We start from the raw sequence: 16,212 nt of genomic DNA on the forward strand, positions 1-16,212 counted from the left end.
TCCTGGACTCGTCTGTGAACATAACCTGGGACTACTGTTCCAATGACCATATACTGTGTCCTTGACACCAGGCTTTACAGGCTCTCCTGTGATCAGGGGTCAGCGGAATGCACCTTGCAGGTCTCCACACGAATAAACCATGTCTGTTCAGTGGTCTGTACACTGCGCGTCTCGAGACAACTGTTCCAGTGGCTGTCGTAAGGTCCCGATCAAGGCTACCTGCAGTACTCCGTGGCCGTCTGCGGGCACTGATGGTGAGATATCGGTCTTCTTGTGGTGTTGTGCACTGTGGACGTCCCGTACTGTAGCGCCTGGACACGTTTCCTCTCTGCTGGAACCGTTGCCATCATCTTGAGATCACACATTTTGGCACACGGAGGGCCCGCGCTACGACCTGCTGCGTTTGAGCAGCCTCCAGTCGCCCTAGTATTCTACCCCTCATAACGTCATCAATATGTGGTCTTTGAGCCATTTTCAACACACAGTCACCATTAGCACGTCTGAAAACATCTGCACACTTACTCGCTGCACCACACTCTGACATCCACCTACACGCCTCTGAGTATGTGGACTGCTGCAAGCGCCACCGTGCGACGGCCGCAGGTCAAATGCACCGCAGGGTCATACCTCGACGTGATTTAAACCTGCAAACCGCCCACCAGAGCGTTGTTTCACCATGTATCAGCATTATCCTCAATTTATGAGTATGAGTGTATTTAATGTCTAGTTCTAGTTTCACAGTTCTTCTACTTCTTTCCGTAGATTCTCGCGACAGTAGCACGTGAACATTCGACTATCTTCGCCGTTTTCGAGATACTCGCTCACAGACTTTTCGTAATAATAATCTGCCATTTGTCAAAGTCGCTTATCTCAGTGCATTTCCCCATTTGCAGCCCATATCTTGACTTGGGTGATACCCCGTCCGTGTCTGCTGCGCTTACATACTTTTGTTACCGTGTCACATGCCCGCAACGCTACCAGGCGGCATCCAACGTCTTGGTGGGAAATAGTCATAATGTTTTTTCTTATCAGTGTTCATTACTGATGCCAACGGCCTTGCCACAGTGGTAACACTGGTTCCCGTCAGATCACCGAAGTTAAGCGCTGTCGGGCTGGGCTAGCATTTGGATGGCTGACCATCCGGTCTGCCGAGCTCTGTTGGCAAGCAGGGTGCACTCAGCCCTTGTGAGGCAAACTGAGGATTGAGAAGTAGCGGCTCCAGGCTCGGAAACTGACATACGGCTGGGAGAGCGGTGTGCTGAACACATGCCCCTCCATATCCGCATCCAGTGACGCCTATGGGCTGAGGATGACACGGCTGCCGGTCGGTAAAGTTGGGCCTTCATGGCCTGTTTGGGAGGAGTTTAGTTTAGTTTTTAGTTCATTAATGAGTCTACTCGACTATTAACACTGCCGAGGTAGCCATTTGCTCTCGTAATTGGTTGTAAAGCTCATCTGTCTTCTACACTTTCAGAAGTTATGAAGTAGTGCATGCGCTCTTCTGAATGTTCCTTGCTAATACTTGAAGAAGCAATGAAGAGCAGACCAACGCAGAGTCTCATTTACCCTGTCATCACCATATCTATCTCCTTAGCCTAATCTCCGAGTCATTCTGTACCGTCTCCAACCACAGAGACCTGAAAAATCTCAGCTGGTTACCGAAAACACCGCTGAATCTCTGATTTAAGCTTGAGGTTCTAAAGAATATAGCGACCCACTTCGGGTTACGTTATATTGTTTGCAGATGATGCTCTCATTTACAGTCTTGTAAAGTTATCAGATGATCAAAACCAATTTAAAATTATTTAGACAAGATATCTATATAGTGTGCAAAATGGCTATTGATTCTAAATAATGAAAAGTGTGAAGTCGTTCGCGTCAGTAGTCCTACTAAAATGAATCCGCTAAATTTCGGTTGCACGATAAATCGCACAAATCTAAAGGCTAAATGGTTATGGATTACAATTACGAATAACTTAAACTGGAACGATCACATAGATAATGTTGTGGATAAGGCGAACCAAAAACTTCGATTTATTGGCAGGACACTCAGAAAATGGAACAGATCTACTAAAGAGACTGGCTACACTACGCTTGTCCGTCCCCCTCTGGAGTATTGCTGATCGGTGTGGGATCCGCATCAGATAGGTTTGATGGAGGACATCAAAGAATTTCGAAGAAGGCAGCTCGTTTTGTATTATCGCTCAACAATGGGGAGATTGCCACGGATATGACACACGAATTACAGTGCCAGTCATTAAAACAAAGGCGTTTTACGGTGTAGCAGGAACTTTTCATGAAATTTCAATCACCAGTTTCTTGCTCAGAGTTTGAAAATATTTTGTTGGTGCCCACGTGCACAGGGAGAAATGACCATCAAAATAAACAAGTGAAATCAGAATTCGCGAGAAAAGATTTAAGTCTTAGTTTTTTACGCGCGCTTTTCGTGAGTGGAACGGTAGGGTAGCAGCTTAAAGGTGTTTCGATAAACCCTCTGACAGACACTTGATTCTGAATTGCAGAGTAATCATGTATATGTAGATTTTGAGTTAGAAAAGAAAACGTGCGCCAACCAAAGACAGGGATTTATTGACAGAACACTTAAAAGTGCAACAGTTCTACCGCCTCCTTACGCTTTTCCGCCCTCTTCTCGAGTACTGCTGAGCAGTGTAGGATCCATATAAGATAGAATTAACTGAAGACACCAAAAAAGTTCAAAAGAAGGACAACTCGTTTTGTACAATAGCGAAATAGGGGTGAAAGTGTCACGGCAGTGATACGCGAAATGGGGTGGCTGTGATTTAAACAGAGGCGTTTTTCATTGCGATAGGACGTTCTCATGAAATTTAAATCCTCAGCTTCCTCCTCTGAATGCGAAGATATTTTGCTGGCGCCCACATAAACAGGGAGAAATGATCTTCAGAATGAAATTGGATAAATCAGAGCTGACTTTAACGATTTGCTTCTCCCTCTCGCTGTTTGTGAGTGGAACGGTAGACAAATAACTTGAAGGTAATTCAATGAGTGCTCTGCCAGGCACATCAGTGTGATCGCAGAGTAGTCATGTAAATGTAGATGTAGATCTACTCTATATTTGAGGAGGATGCTAAGTTCACCGGACTTGGATACGATGTGACGTCATTATGACGTATACACGCTACATCGAAAACGATAGAAACCGTATATCGACTATTCGACTTTTGTGAACTTTCGAGAGGTTGTGACAGGGTAGCGCTGTGCTCTGTGCCATTCGTTTAAATGTGCTTTGCGCTCCTTGCGTTTAAATCGTGTATTGTACTGTGTTTGTGTCCTGTGCGTTGTTTTTCGTTTGCTCGTCTCTAATTATGTGTTCAGCATTCGAGAGACTAATGAGAGAAAATCTGAAAGAGTTCAGCATCGATGACGACGGGCAATTGCGTGGTTATTGTGAATCTCAAGCAGAATTGATGTACTTCTGACCCAGCTGAAGTGCGTCGGTTATTCGTACTCAGTGCGAAGAAGCACTCAGCAGCCAAAATCTTTAGATGCGTCAAGACACTAACCTTTGGTTAAGATTACATTGAGAAATCCACTTCCCCTAATATTTCATCTCCGGTCGACGATTTTTCTTCAACAATGCCTCATATTTTTCTTTTTAAGTTCGAAATTCAATCATTCTACACACCAGTCATTACTGGACACTAAGGTACCCGTCTCTGCGGTCCGAGTGTAAAATTACTTCGAATTATGGTTGATAAGAGACTAATCTTGGGATGCACATATAAATTACTTAGCTAACAAACTTGCACGAGTTCTCTTTCAGCTATATAAATTAAGAAAAAAAAGTCAGCAAGCGTATGCTTCTACAATGTAATATGTACTGACAAGACCAATTGTATGAAACCATACTAAAATATTGATGATAAATAAATATTATTTTCGGTGTAAGCGTTCAACACAACAATCACACAATCAAATCTGGTCGGGACATAGGAAGACTTCACTTTTTTACGAAACGTATTGTCTGTGGTGTTTTCAAGGCCACGGTCAGGAATATTTCTATTAATATCCAGCTCTTTTATTTTGGCGAAATAGATATACGCTGCCACACTGAGCTGTTATCAGAATCGCACGTGTCAAAACAAACCACTAGCTGACGACAGTTTAGAATCTCGAACGTTCGTAAAAGTCGATAGGTGTGTTAATCGACTAAAGCGTATATACGTCATAATGACGTCACATCATATCCAGGTTGGGTGAACTTAGCATCCTCCTATATTTGACTCCATAGATATCCCCACGATATGAGCGCGCCAGAGATAATACGTAGTTTACAGCTGAGACCACAGAACAGCTGAATATCTGCAGAAGGAGCTAAATATTGTTCAGTGATGTTTTCATAATCACCGCCGCTTTGACGTGCTGAATGGACGAAGAAAATTTCGAGCGACGCTCCTCGCAGTTGAAAACCGCCGTACACTGAAGTGGCTACTCCTGTTTTCTCATTATTTGACGGAAGGAAAAATTGATTTTCGTGGTTGAATTGTGTATCGACGGGTCATGTTGCTAGTGTGGCGACTGACCATATGGAGCGCTGTTGTCGCGCTCGTGAGCTGTGGCTACAACACGCCGGAGGAGATTCAGGAGGGGAAGGCGGCCTTGGAAGGAATGCGACGCGAACGGAAACGCGAGGAGTTCGCCGCGAACCGGATATTCGGAGGATTCCAGACACACGTGGGGCTGTATCCTTTCGCCGTGTACCTCATCACCAAAGACAAGCAGGGGTATGAAGACTGCTCCGGAAGTCTGGTGGCGCCTGGTTGGGTCCTGACGGCGCGCCACTGCAAGGGCTCAGGCGACTGGGACGGTGAGCTCGCCTGCATCTGCATGACTACTACACAATTCACACTTACATTCTTGGCAGAGGATTCATAAAACAAATTTAAAACACTCCCTCTCTCTGTCTCTCTCTCTCTAACGTTCCACTTGCGAATGTAAAGTGGCAAAATTGAACGGCAAATCTTTTTCTGGGAGCTCCAATTTCTCTCATTATTATTATTAGTACTCATATTTTTCTCTAATGGACTAGTTAATCATCATGTGCCAAATTCAGTTCCTTAATAATAATAATAATAGTAACAGTAATAATATTTTCATCTTGAATGCACCAATTAATGACCATGTGCCAAGTTTATTTCTTTATTTTTTCCCCTTTTCTTCCATTACTCTTTAGCCTTTTCACTACTTTTTTTCTTCTTGTGTTCTCAACATTCCAGTCCAGTTTTTTTTCTACTGTCTTCTCTTGGAATCCATGTGCATACAATACTTTTTCCCTAAACACATCTCTGTCAACTGTTTCTTCAGCTTTTAAACAATTTTTCCCCTTAATACCTTTTCCCTTCATGGAACCAAACATTTGTTGACATCTTTTTCCAGAGATATCTGAAGCTCGTTTTGATTGATCTACTGTCTTTCATCCAGTATAAATACCCAAAAAGTACCTGTCTCCTTTTCCTTATTACTAATTCTGCTGCACTTTCTGTTTCGATAAATTTCATCATTACTACACAATTTCTAACCTTACACTGTTTCTCGTGGGCGTAACAGCTTCCTCATAATTCGCTCTTCTTGTATGTCTCATTTACCTAAATTATAATTCCATGATAGACATACTCTTGTATACACAGACATTCTAGTTTATCTACTGTGTTGTAAAGCCTTATTTCTGTTTTTTTCTTTTTTTTTAGATAGGCATTTCCTTTTGTAAAAGTGTTATGTTATAGCGTTTGCTCTTCCCATTTTATATATCCTTTCCTCTATACAGATTTCTCCAAATCGTTTTCTTAGATTATTTCACCAAGATATTTAAATTTTTTAACCCATACAATTTGTACAATATCTACTGTCAAACGTTTTTCTGTGGATTTTTAATGTCCGTAAGATATTTATTTCTCTCTACAATAATTCTAAAGCCAGTCCTACTGGCTATTTCTTCCAAGAGATTAAGTTGTGTTACAGCAGATCTCACATTTTCAGAAAATACAGCGAAGACATCTGCAAAAGTGAGACAGTTTATTCCAGTATTTTTGTTACTTTTCCCAATCTTATTCGTCAAATCTTATATTCATACATTTTCCATTCCAAATTTACACCTTTTTTTTTATTAGAACACTTTCAAGAAAATTGGGAATAGCCAATCATCTCCATTCATTTCGAAGGGCTGAGATATTTCTTTCATAAATTTCACATTACCTGCTGTGTCTGTAGGTATTTCACGAATTACACTTACTAATTTAGACTTTACAAAGTATTCTCCAATTACTTTATGTGGGCTCATGGTTTTTACATCAACGAAATCAAAGACCTTTTTGAAATAAGCAAACATTACTACAATATCTGGTGTAAAATTCTCTTTAATTAATTACAGTAGTCCTAAGATGGAGAAATCAATAATAATTGAATGCTACAATATCTTTTGTATTCAGTAATCAGTGGCAAAGGATTGATTTTAGATTAATCCTAGATTACTAAAGCTTCATAAAAACTTACAATTGAAGTCGTAATCAATTCGTGGTTCCCAACAATCTGTTATTGTCATTATAGGGCGTAAAACAGGACACTTTCTACCCTTTTATGTGATGAACCATACGAGATCTTATAGTTGCAATTAACTAGTGCATAAACTGCAAATTATGACTTCTTCTAAGTAAAATATGGAGTAGTAAAATTTACTATGGTTTAGTAATAATGTCGTCCCTTCAGTGTTCTATGGTTAAACATTTCTGCCCTTCCTAAATCACCTTTATATTCAAGTAATTGACTGTCCAGTGTTGTTTCTATTCCACTTAGTAAAATATAGGAAAATATTTTATGTGTAGCAGCTCAAAAAGAGATTACTCTGTAGCTGTTAATATCTTGGTTATTGCCTCCCCTGTGCAGTGAATGTATGAAGGCTTCGTTCCAGGCCCCTGGAGTTTTTTTTCTGTTTTCTAGGTTTCCTCAAAAATTAACTTTAGCTCTTTTATAAAATTTTTGGTAGAGATCATTTCAAATGTCCTTCTGTTGTAGAGTCTTCTCTACTAACTTTATTGTTTCTTAAGGCTGTAAATACTTCTTCAATGTCTTTGATATTCAGAGTTAAATCTTCTTCTCGATTTTCATGAACTTTTGACAATTCCAGTTTATGGATTGGTTCTAGACAATTAAGAAGTTGATCAAAATATTTTGCAAATATTTCGCGATTTTCAGTGCTGCGTAAGCCAAGTCTGCTCTTAAATGTCTGATAAAATCAGAGCTATTATTTTTTAAAGATTTCCTTCATTTCCGTCACGTTCTTCTTTTCAAGTTCGCTTTTAGTTATTCTAATTGCCCTTTCTCTTACCTTTCTTTGTTCTTTATTATTATCATTATTATTACTATTACTCTGATGTTCATTTTTCCATATGTTGGTGTTCGTTAGCAAAATATTTTCGCATTCAGATAAAAAAGTTGGTGAATTAAATTTTGTTAGAAGATCTCACTGCAACGAAAAACAGAATCGTTTTAGTTATTGCCAATCTAACTCGATTATCGCATCCATGACACTCTCTTCCCTATTTCATGATATACGGAACTAGCTACCCTCCTTTGAACTTTTTCGATGTCTTCCTTCAACCCTGTCCAGTAAGGATTCCATGCTGCGCTAAAATACTCCAGAAGAGAATGCACCACCACAGCGTAGGCACTCTCTTCTGTGTTGCATCTTCTAAGTGCTCTGCGAATAAAACTCCATCTCTGGTTCACCTTCTCCATAACAATTTCTATGTGATGGTTCCAGCGTAAGTTATTCGTAATTGTATCCCTAGGTGTTAAGTTGAATATGCAGCCTTTAGATCTGTGTGATTTATCATGAAAGCGAAATTTAGCGAATTGTTTTTTGTGCTCATGTGGATAACTTCACGCTTTTCATTATTCAGTATCAACTGCCACTTTTCGCACCATACAGATATCGTGTCTATAATATTTTGTAATTACTTTAGATTATCTGATAACTTCACGAGACGGAAAATTACAACATCATCTGCAAACAATCTAAGAAGGCAGCTCAGATTGCCTCCCAAATAGTTTTGTATGAATTAGGAAAAGCAGAGGATCAATAATACTTCCGTGAGAAACTGCAGATATCCCGTCTGTCTCATTATATGACTTCTTGCCAGTTGCTACAAAGTGTCAATTTCTGACAGGAAATCACGAATACAGTTGCACGATTGTGACAGTACTCCATAGACACGTAATTTGATTAGAAGCATTTATAGGGAACACTGTCAAAATCCTACAGGCAATCTAGAAATATATAACAAGCTTGAAATTTTATATTGGTAGCACTCATCACTCAGTGTGAATAAAGAGTCAGTTGCGTTCCACAAGGTCGATGTATTCCGAATACTTTCTGAACTCTTAGAAGTCGGAATGCTTCGACCGGTAATTATTTGTTTTTAGCTGCAACCAACGTCAATTAGCTGATCGAACGGTATGAGGTATGCAGCCATTGTTGTCTGCTGCATTTCTGTGTTGTACTTCGCTTTCCTTAGTTTGTCGTTATGAGAAGCGTATAACTTGTTGCAGTTGGAATCTTCAGTAAAAATTTCGGCTAAAGTGCAGTTACAGAGTCTTACTTCTGTTGCGTGTTGCTGCTGGCGATTCATTAACATTGGTCATAGCCATCAGGGAAGACCACTGGACGGATGGAACAGAGACTTAAGGAAGACAGCTAGTTTGAATTGGCAACGAGTGGCTCAAAATCAATAGAAATGGAAGATCCTGCTGGCATCCTGTGTTGCACCCAGACTCGAAGAGGCCACAACACCAAGTGATGGAATTGGCTTATGATATGTGGGTCAAGGTGGGGTGAAGTGGCTACAATGAGGAAAATTGAATTTTCACCAACTCATAATATTTAATAGAAGCTTGCCGCTTATGCATTTTGAACGTACATAAGGTATCAAAGCAATTATTTTTAGCGGAAAAGGAAATGCTATGATAACTATAAACATTTTTTTTTGGAGGCTTACATGGTGGCCAGTTTTCGCTACCTACAGGCATTATGTGGCCACTGCCTATCCACTTTTATATATAGGCAGTGGCGACTTGTGAGCATGCATTCTGGGTGTTCACAAATTTTTAGATACAGTTTAATATGAGAGTTTGGAATTAATAGTATCTCCTGTATAGAAAGTACACTCCTGGAAATGGAAAAAAGAACACATTGACACCGGTGTGTCAGACCCACCATACTTGCTCCGGACACTGCGAGAGGGCTGTACAAGCAACGATCACACGCACGGCACAGCGGACACACCAGGAACCGCGGTGTTGGCCGTCGAATGGCGCTAGCTGCGCAGCATTTGTGCACCGCCGCCGTCAGTGTCAGCCAGTTTGCCGTGGCATACGGAGCTCCATCGCAGTCTTTAACACTGGTAGCATGCCGCGACAGCGTGGACGTGAACTGTATGTGCAGTTGACGGACTTTGAGCGAGGGTGTATAGTGGGCATGCGGGAGGCCGGGTGGACGTACCGCCGAATTGCTCAACACGTGGGACGTGAGGTCTCCACAGTACATCGATGTTGTCGCCAGTGGTCGGCGGAAGGTGCACGTGCCCGTCGACCTGGGACCGGACCGCAGCGACGCACGGATGCACGCCAAGACCGTAGGATCCTACGCAGTGCCGTAGGGGACCGCACCGCCACTTCCCAGCAAATTAGGGACACTGTTGCTCCTGGGGTATCGGCGAGGACCATTCGCAACCGTCTCCATGAAGCAGGGCTATGGTCCCGCACACCGTTAGGCCGTCTTCCACTCACGCCCCAACATCGTGCAGCCCGCCTCCAGTGGTGTCGCGACAGGCGTGAATGGAGGGACGAATGGACACGTGTCGTCCTCAGCGATGAGAGTCGCTTCTGCCTTGGTGCCAATGATGGTCGTATGCGTGTTTGGCGCCGTGCAGGTGAGCGCCACAATCAGGACTGCATACGACCGAGGCACACAGGGCCAACACCCGGCATCATGGTGTGGGGAGCGATCTCCTACACTGGCCGTACACCACTGGTGATCGTCGAGGGGACACTGAATAGTGCACGGTACATCCAAACCGTCATCGAACCCATCGTTCTACCATTCCTAGACCGGCAAGGGAACTTGATGTTCCAACAGGACAATGCACGTCCGCATGTATCCTGTGCCACCCAACGTGCTCTAGAAGGTGTAAGTCAACTACCCTGGCCAGCAAGATCTCCGGATCTGTCCCCCATTGAGCATGTTTGGGACTGGGTGAAGCGTCGTCTCACGCGGTCTGCACGTCCAGCACGAACGCTGGTCCAACTGAGGCGCCAGGTGGAAATGGCATGGCAAGCCGTTCCACAGGACTACATCCAGCATCTCTACGATCGTCTCCATGGGAGAATAGCAGCCTGCATTGCTGCGAAAGGTGGATATACACTGTACTAGTGCCGACATTGTGCATGCTCTGTTGCCTGTGTCTATGTGCTTGTGGTTCTGTCAGTGTGATCATGTGATGTATCTGACCCCAGGAATGTGTCAATAAAGTTTCCCCTTCCTGGGACAATGAATTTGTTGTGTCGGTATCTGGGCCGACACCGTGAAGTTGAGATGGCTGAAAAGGCAAGCTAGACTAACGCTGTAGCCGATAGGGCACGCAAGGCTAACGCAGACGGGCGTGAAGTCTGGAACATGAGAACTTATAAATGAATAAGAAGAAAAGTATGTAGCTGCTTATTACTTATCTTTTTATTAGTCCTTGGAATACATCTCTCTTGAATACTCGTAAGCTATAAGCACTGATACAAATGGCGCCTTGCTAGTTCGTAGCCATTAACTTAGCTGATGGCTATTCTGTCTCTCGGCTAATAAGAGAGAAAGGCTTCGTACATCTGGTCGGTAGCTAGGTTCTCGTACAACTGGGGCGAGTGCTCTCTCGTATCACGAGACCTGCCTTGGTGGTGGCGCTAGGTCTGCGATTACACAGTGGCGACACGCGGGTCCGACATGTACTAAATGGACCGCGGCCGATTTAAGCTACCACCTAGCAAGTGTGGTGTCTGGCGGTGACACCACAGAATTCACGGTGTTCTTATTTCAATTTCCAGGAGTGTAGTTACGCTTATCAACACTCTTGCACAAATCCAGCCACTGCCAAAAAGAAAAACAGTAATAATAATAATACGCACGGATGATGGAACAAATACCAGAGGACTGGAAACACGCTCTAATTCAACCCGCTACACAAAAAGGGTGACAAGACAGACATCAACAATTACATTGGAATTTCCCTGCTCCCAGTCGCTTACAGAATCCTTTCCAAAGCACTTTTAAACAGGATAGAATCCCAAGCAGATCCAGTAATTGGTGAATACCAGGCCGGATTCAGAAAACGACGATTATGTGAGGGAACAGATCTGGTGCTTAAAGACGATGTCACAAATGAGTAACTGAAGAAACACAGTAATTACATTCATAAACTTCAGGAAAGCATACGATTCAGTGGACCGTGAAACCCTGTTTAAAATCATGGAAGAATTTGGGATCGACCGAAAGACACGAAAGATCACAGAACAGACACTTACAGGAACAACACCCAAAGTGAAATTCATGGGCAAAATATCAGAATCCTTCGAAATGAAAACTGGAGTCCGACAGGGAGACGGATAATCCCCAACGCTTTTCAATACTGTTCTAGAAAAGATCATCAGGGAATGGGAATCTCATATAAAGGGCATCCAAATTGGTATAAAAAAAGAGATCCAAATTAAAATCAAGTGACGATAGTGCAATCATCACCAATAACAGTACACAAGCGATTCACGCAATGGAAAACTACGTGAAATTTCACAAAAAACCAGACTACAAATATCTTACGAAAAAACCAAATATATGGAAAGACAGCCAGAAATAAATCCCCTTTAATCACAAACTTGCACAAGTATGCCATTTTAAATAACTCGGAGAAACTATACAGTCCTCAGGATTAAACCGAATCGCCAATGAACAAAGAATCACCACGCTCCAAAAGGCCTACAGGCTAACATGGACGCATTACAACAAGAAGTGCATTACGACAGACGCAAAATTAAGGCACTATAGAACAGTGATTCTTCCAGAAGCAATCTGCGCAGCTGAAACAATGGTGGTTGATGGAATTCTGAAAATATCCCCAGGCTGTGGCTAAGCCATGTCTCCGCAATATCCTTTTTCAGGAGTGCTAGATCTGCAAGGTTTGCAGGAGAGCTTCTGTAATGTTTGGAACGTAGGAGACGAGGTACTGGCAGAAGTAAAGCTGTGAAGACGGGACGTGAGTCGTCCTTGGGTAGCTCAGATGGTAGAGCACTTTCCCACGAAAGGCGAAGGTCCCGAGTTCGAGTCTCGGTCCGGCACACAGTTTTAATCTGCCAGGAAGTTTAATGGTGACTGATGTTCATTAAAAAATTAGGGAAATAGAAAAGCAAGAAAGAAAAATTCTCAGGAAAATTTACGGGACAATGAACAAAAACGGCATTTGGATCAAGAGACTACAAAACGAGCTCTATATAATGACCAACACAGTAACAGACGAAATCAGAAAACGCCAAGTCAAATTTTATACATATATCTACAGGATGGAAGACTCCAGATCAGCAAGGAAAATTTTCATTATTATAACAAATTGTAAATGCAGCACAGAATGACTGAAAGAAGTCGAAAGGGATCTGCAGCAGATCAACATAAAAAATCTCGCAGACCGCATTCAGTGCCGGAATATAATCACAAGTGTGAAGTTTGAGGAAAGAACATCGCGCCATCCTGGTAAAAAATGGACAGTAGAATGGAAGAAGAAGCATTCGGGAGAGGATGAAGAGTTTTTGGGAAGCAAAGAAGAAAAACACTTAGCCCTAAATCCCTGGCTGGTCCTAAATGATCAATTGCAAGTAGGCACATCACCACTCTTAAGCTTTACACAATAAAGTAGACCTGCTACAAAGTGTCCCAATAGTAAACAAATTCACACCCAAATGTAATGTAATATCCCTTATGTGTTTACATTCCTAACAGTAACTCAACTGTAACAATGTAATATTTGGTATATATTAATGCACAATTTCCTAATAACAAAATGTAACCGCCAAAGAAAAAATGCTGTTGTACAACCAACAATTAAAGTCCAGTGCAACTGTTCACAACAAATACCAAAAAATTGTAAATTTGTAATAATGTGTATTCTAAATTGTTGTGTACATAGTTCCGCGTAGTCAGAGCGTACACAACTTTCCCACTAGAGCGCGCCCCGCTAAGCACAACAGCGCAGGCGCAGCGCTAGTCCATCTCCGCTCTACGAGATGGCGCTGCCATAGAGGCGGACCAAATTCTTCTTCCGCTGATCCGCGTATTAATATGTAAAGCAGCCAATGAGATTGCTGCTAAAGTAGAACCTTTCCTCCTCGCGGATCACACAGACCTCTGATCGGTCAGTCTGCATTATTCTGCATTAGTTTGTAGTCAAGTTTCAGTCTGCGCCTAATAAGATTATCATATTCCTGTACATAGCCATGAAGAGAAATGTATAGACACTTTGTCAAGTATCAGAGATATATGTGAGAATAACATTAACGTATCAAGACTGAAGGAACTTCAGATTGTCAATTGTAAATAGCATCCAGAATCAAGTTAAGTAAGGTTTATGATTGTTATTATTTTAATAAATGTGTGTGAAAATTAATCAAGTTCTGTTTAAAGTTGGTCACCGTCAATCTGCTACTCTAAGCGTGCAAGTGGCATTTCTATCGTCTGACCTAACGGCAGAAGATAAACATGCCACGATAAGACCACGAGACATATTGCTGACACTCGCCTACTTCGCTAGAGCGACAAGTCAAATAATCTGATGGTGTGTGTACCGAAGGTCTTACAGTACGCACACCACATAAATAATTCTAATTGTTGTCATACATGGTACTGACAAACCATAAAATGTGATTCTTTATGTTAAAGAACAGTTTTACAGAACAAAAAGTCAAAAGACCCGTTTGACAATTCCAAAGACAATACCACAGCTAAAGATCGTATGTAAGTGCGTTGTATCTTGGTCCAGAATGTTTGGTTCGTAAGAACACGAGCTCCTTGTAAACAATAGCCAGTAGTTATCTGAAGATTGCCTAATAAGCCGAAAACTAGTTCATACAAATAAAAATCAGTAGAACAAAAAACCGCCTAAGTGTTATTCAACCCTCAAAGAAGAAAAAAGTCCGGAGATGAAATTATGAATTCAAGTTCAATCGCTCTCCTAAAGGGGAACAATCGTTATAATAATAATAATACGTATAACTTGTCTGAAAAAAGAAAGAATTGTTTATGGATGCTGGCCGAAGTGGCCGTGCGGTTCTAGGGGCTGCAGTCTGGAACCGCGAGACCGCTACGGTCGCAGGTTCGAGTCCTGCCTCGGGCATGGATGTGTGTGATGTCCTTAGGTTAGTTAGGTTTAACTAGTTCTAAGTTCTAGGGGACTAATGACGAAACAACGTGTAAGCTTTCGTTACTCTTCATATCGCATTTTTGTGCAAGTGGAAGTTTTCGTGCTTTTTATTTTTTTGGACAAATGTACAGATTCCTAACACATTTCTTAGGTAATGAATTAACTTGCAGGCTGAAAATCAGACGTTCTTATGTTGCAAACACACACACACACACACACACACACACACACACACACACACACACACACACACACAACAACTTACGCTTATTATATACTTATTTGTTCGCTAGAGGTCACGCTTATTTGATTTGAGCACTTTCTCAGCCAATAGATCTGGTCTGAGAGGCCCTAATTCCTTCGTAGCTACCTCTTCCTAGGAATTTTCATTTCTGTTAACACTTAAAATAGATTCAACAGAGTTCATGTTGACACTAAACAACCAATTCCAAACCCAAACTGCACTTTACGAAAATGATTAAATTCATGTACTTCTGTCTACGAAAATGATCACTTGACTAGAACCGAATTGAAGCGCTGAGAACTATAGGGGCCAAAAGCACGCCATCGCGTAACTGAACATCAAAGAAACCAGTGAGAGTGCTTTTCATGAATGTTAATTTATATAACATGGGCCTACAGCACAGAAAAACCTGACCCACCGTAAGATCAACAGATATCAGAAGCATAAATAAATGCCACAGTCTCACAACTGACGATGACGCACTTTATGGTTTCCGGCGCCTCAAATTGATTACTTTATCATAAAATCCAAAACTTAGTTTAGTATATTTCATTCATAATCACACATAAAAGGTTTTTCTGTCAGTATAACTATAACATGTATTGATGCCAGATCTAATTTTATTATATAGTTATTGCATTGGCGTAACTGCGCAGTGTTTCGTCACCGGGTTATTTGGTAACCGTGATAGCGTTACGGAGATGTTTAATAAACTCAAGTGGCAGACTCTGCAAGAGAGGCGCTCTGCATCGCGGTGTAGCTTGCTCGCCAGGTTTCGAGAGGGTGCGTTTCTGGATGAGGTATCGAATATATTGCTTCTCCCTACTTATACCTCCCGAGGAGATCACGAATGTAAAATTAGAGAGATTAGAGCGCGCACGGAGGCTTTCAGACAGTCGTTCTTCCCGCGAACCATACGCGACTGGAACAGGAAAGGGAGGTAATGACAGTGGCACGTAAAGTGCCCTCCGCCACACACCGTTGGGTGGCTTGCGGAGTATCAATGTAGATGTAGATGTGCTACCGCCTAGCAGGATTTATGTGAAGTGAACAGGGATAAAATTTGTGATGGCACCGCCAGACACCACACTTGCTAGGTGGTAGCCTTTAAATCGGCCGCGGTCCGTTAGTATACGTCGGACCAGCGTGTCGCCACTATCAGTGATTGCAGACCGAGCGCCGCCACACAGCAGGTCTAGAGAGACTTCATAGCACTCGCCCCAGTTGTACAACCGACTTTGGTAGCGATGGTTCACTGATAAAATACGCTCTCATTTGCCGAGACAGTAGTTAGCATAGCCTTCAGCTCCGTCATTTGCTACTACCTAGCAAGGCGCCAGTACCTGTTACTATTGATACTGTGAATCATGTAACGTCAAGAGCGACGTTCACCATTAATGGATTAAAGTTAAGTATTCCACCAGCTACGACCGTTTTTCTAAATTCTAATTTCCTTGTCCTGTTCCAGATCTCACGCCAGCCTGCGTGAGC

General features: G+C 42.2%; 1 protein-coding gene and 1 pseudogene across 1 annotated transcript in view; both read left to right on the forward strand.

Annotated features, from left to right (window-relative positions):
• The first annotated feature begins 1,046 nt into the window (after positions 1 to 1,046).
• Positions 1,047 to 1,164, forward strand: LOC126425436 (5S ribosomal RNA; annotated as a pseudogene).
• Positions 1,165 to 4,539: 3,375 nt separating this feature from the next.
• The window catches only part of LOC126424690 (chymase-like), a 64,504-nt gene continuing 52,831 nt past the window's right edge, over positions 4,540 to 16,212 (forward strand). The window contains exon 1 of the mRNA XM_050087416.1: positions 4,540 to 4,846. Coding sequence (XP_049943373.1) covers positions 4,540 to 4,846 — 307 coding nt within the window. The remainder of the gene's footprint in view (positions 4,847 to 16,212) is intronic.

This window comes from Schistocerca serialis, chromosome 10 (genome assembly GCF_023864345.2).
Source record: "Schistocerca serialis cubense isolate TAMUIC-IGC-003099 chromosome 10, iqSchSeri2.2, whole genome shotgun sequence".
In the NCBI taxonomy this organism is placed as follows: domain Eukaryota; kingdom Metazoa; phylum Arthropoda; class Insecta; order Orthoptera; family Acrididae; genus Schistocerca; species Schistocerca serialis.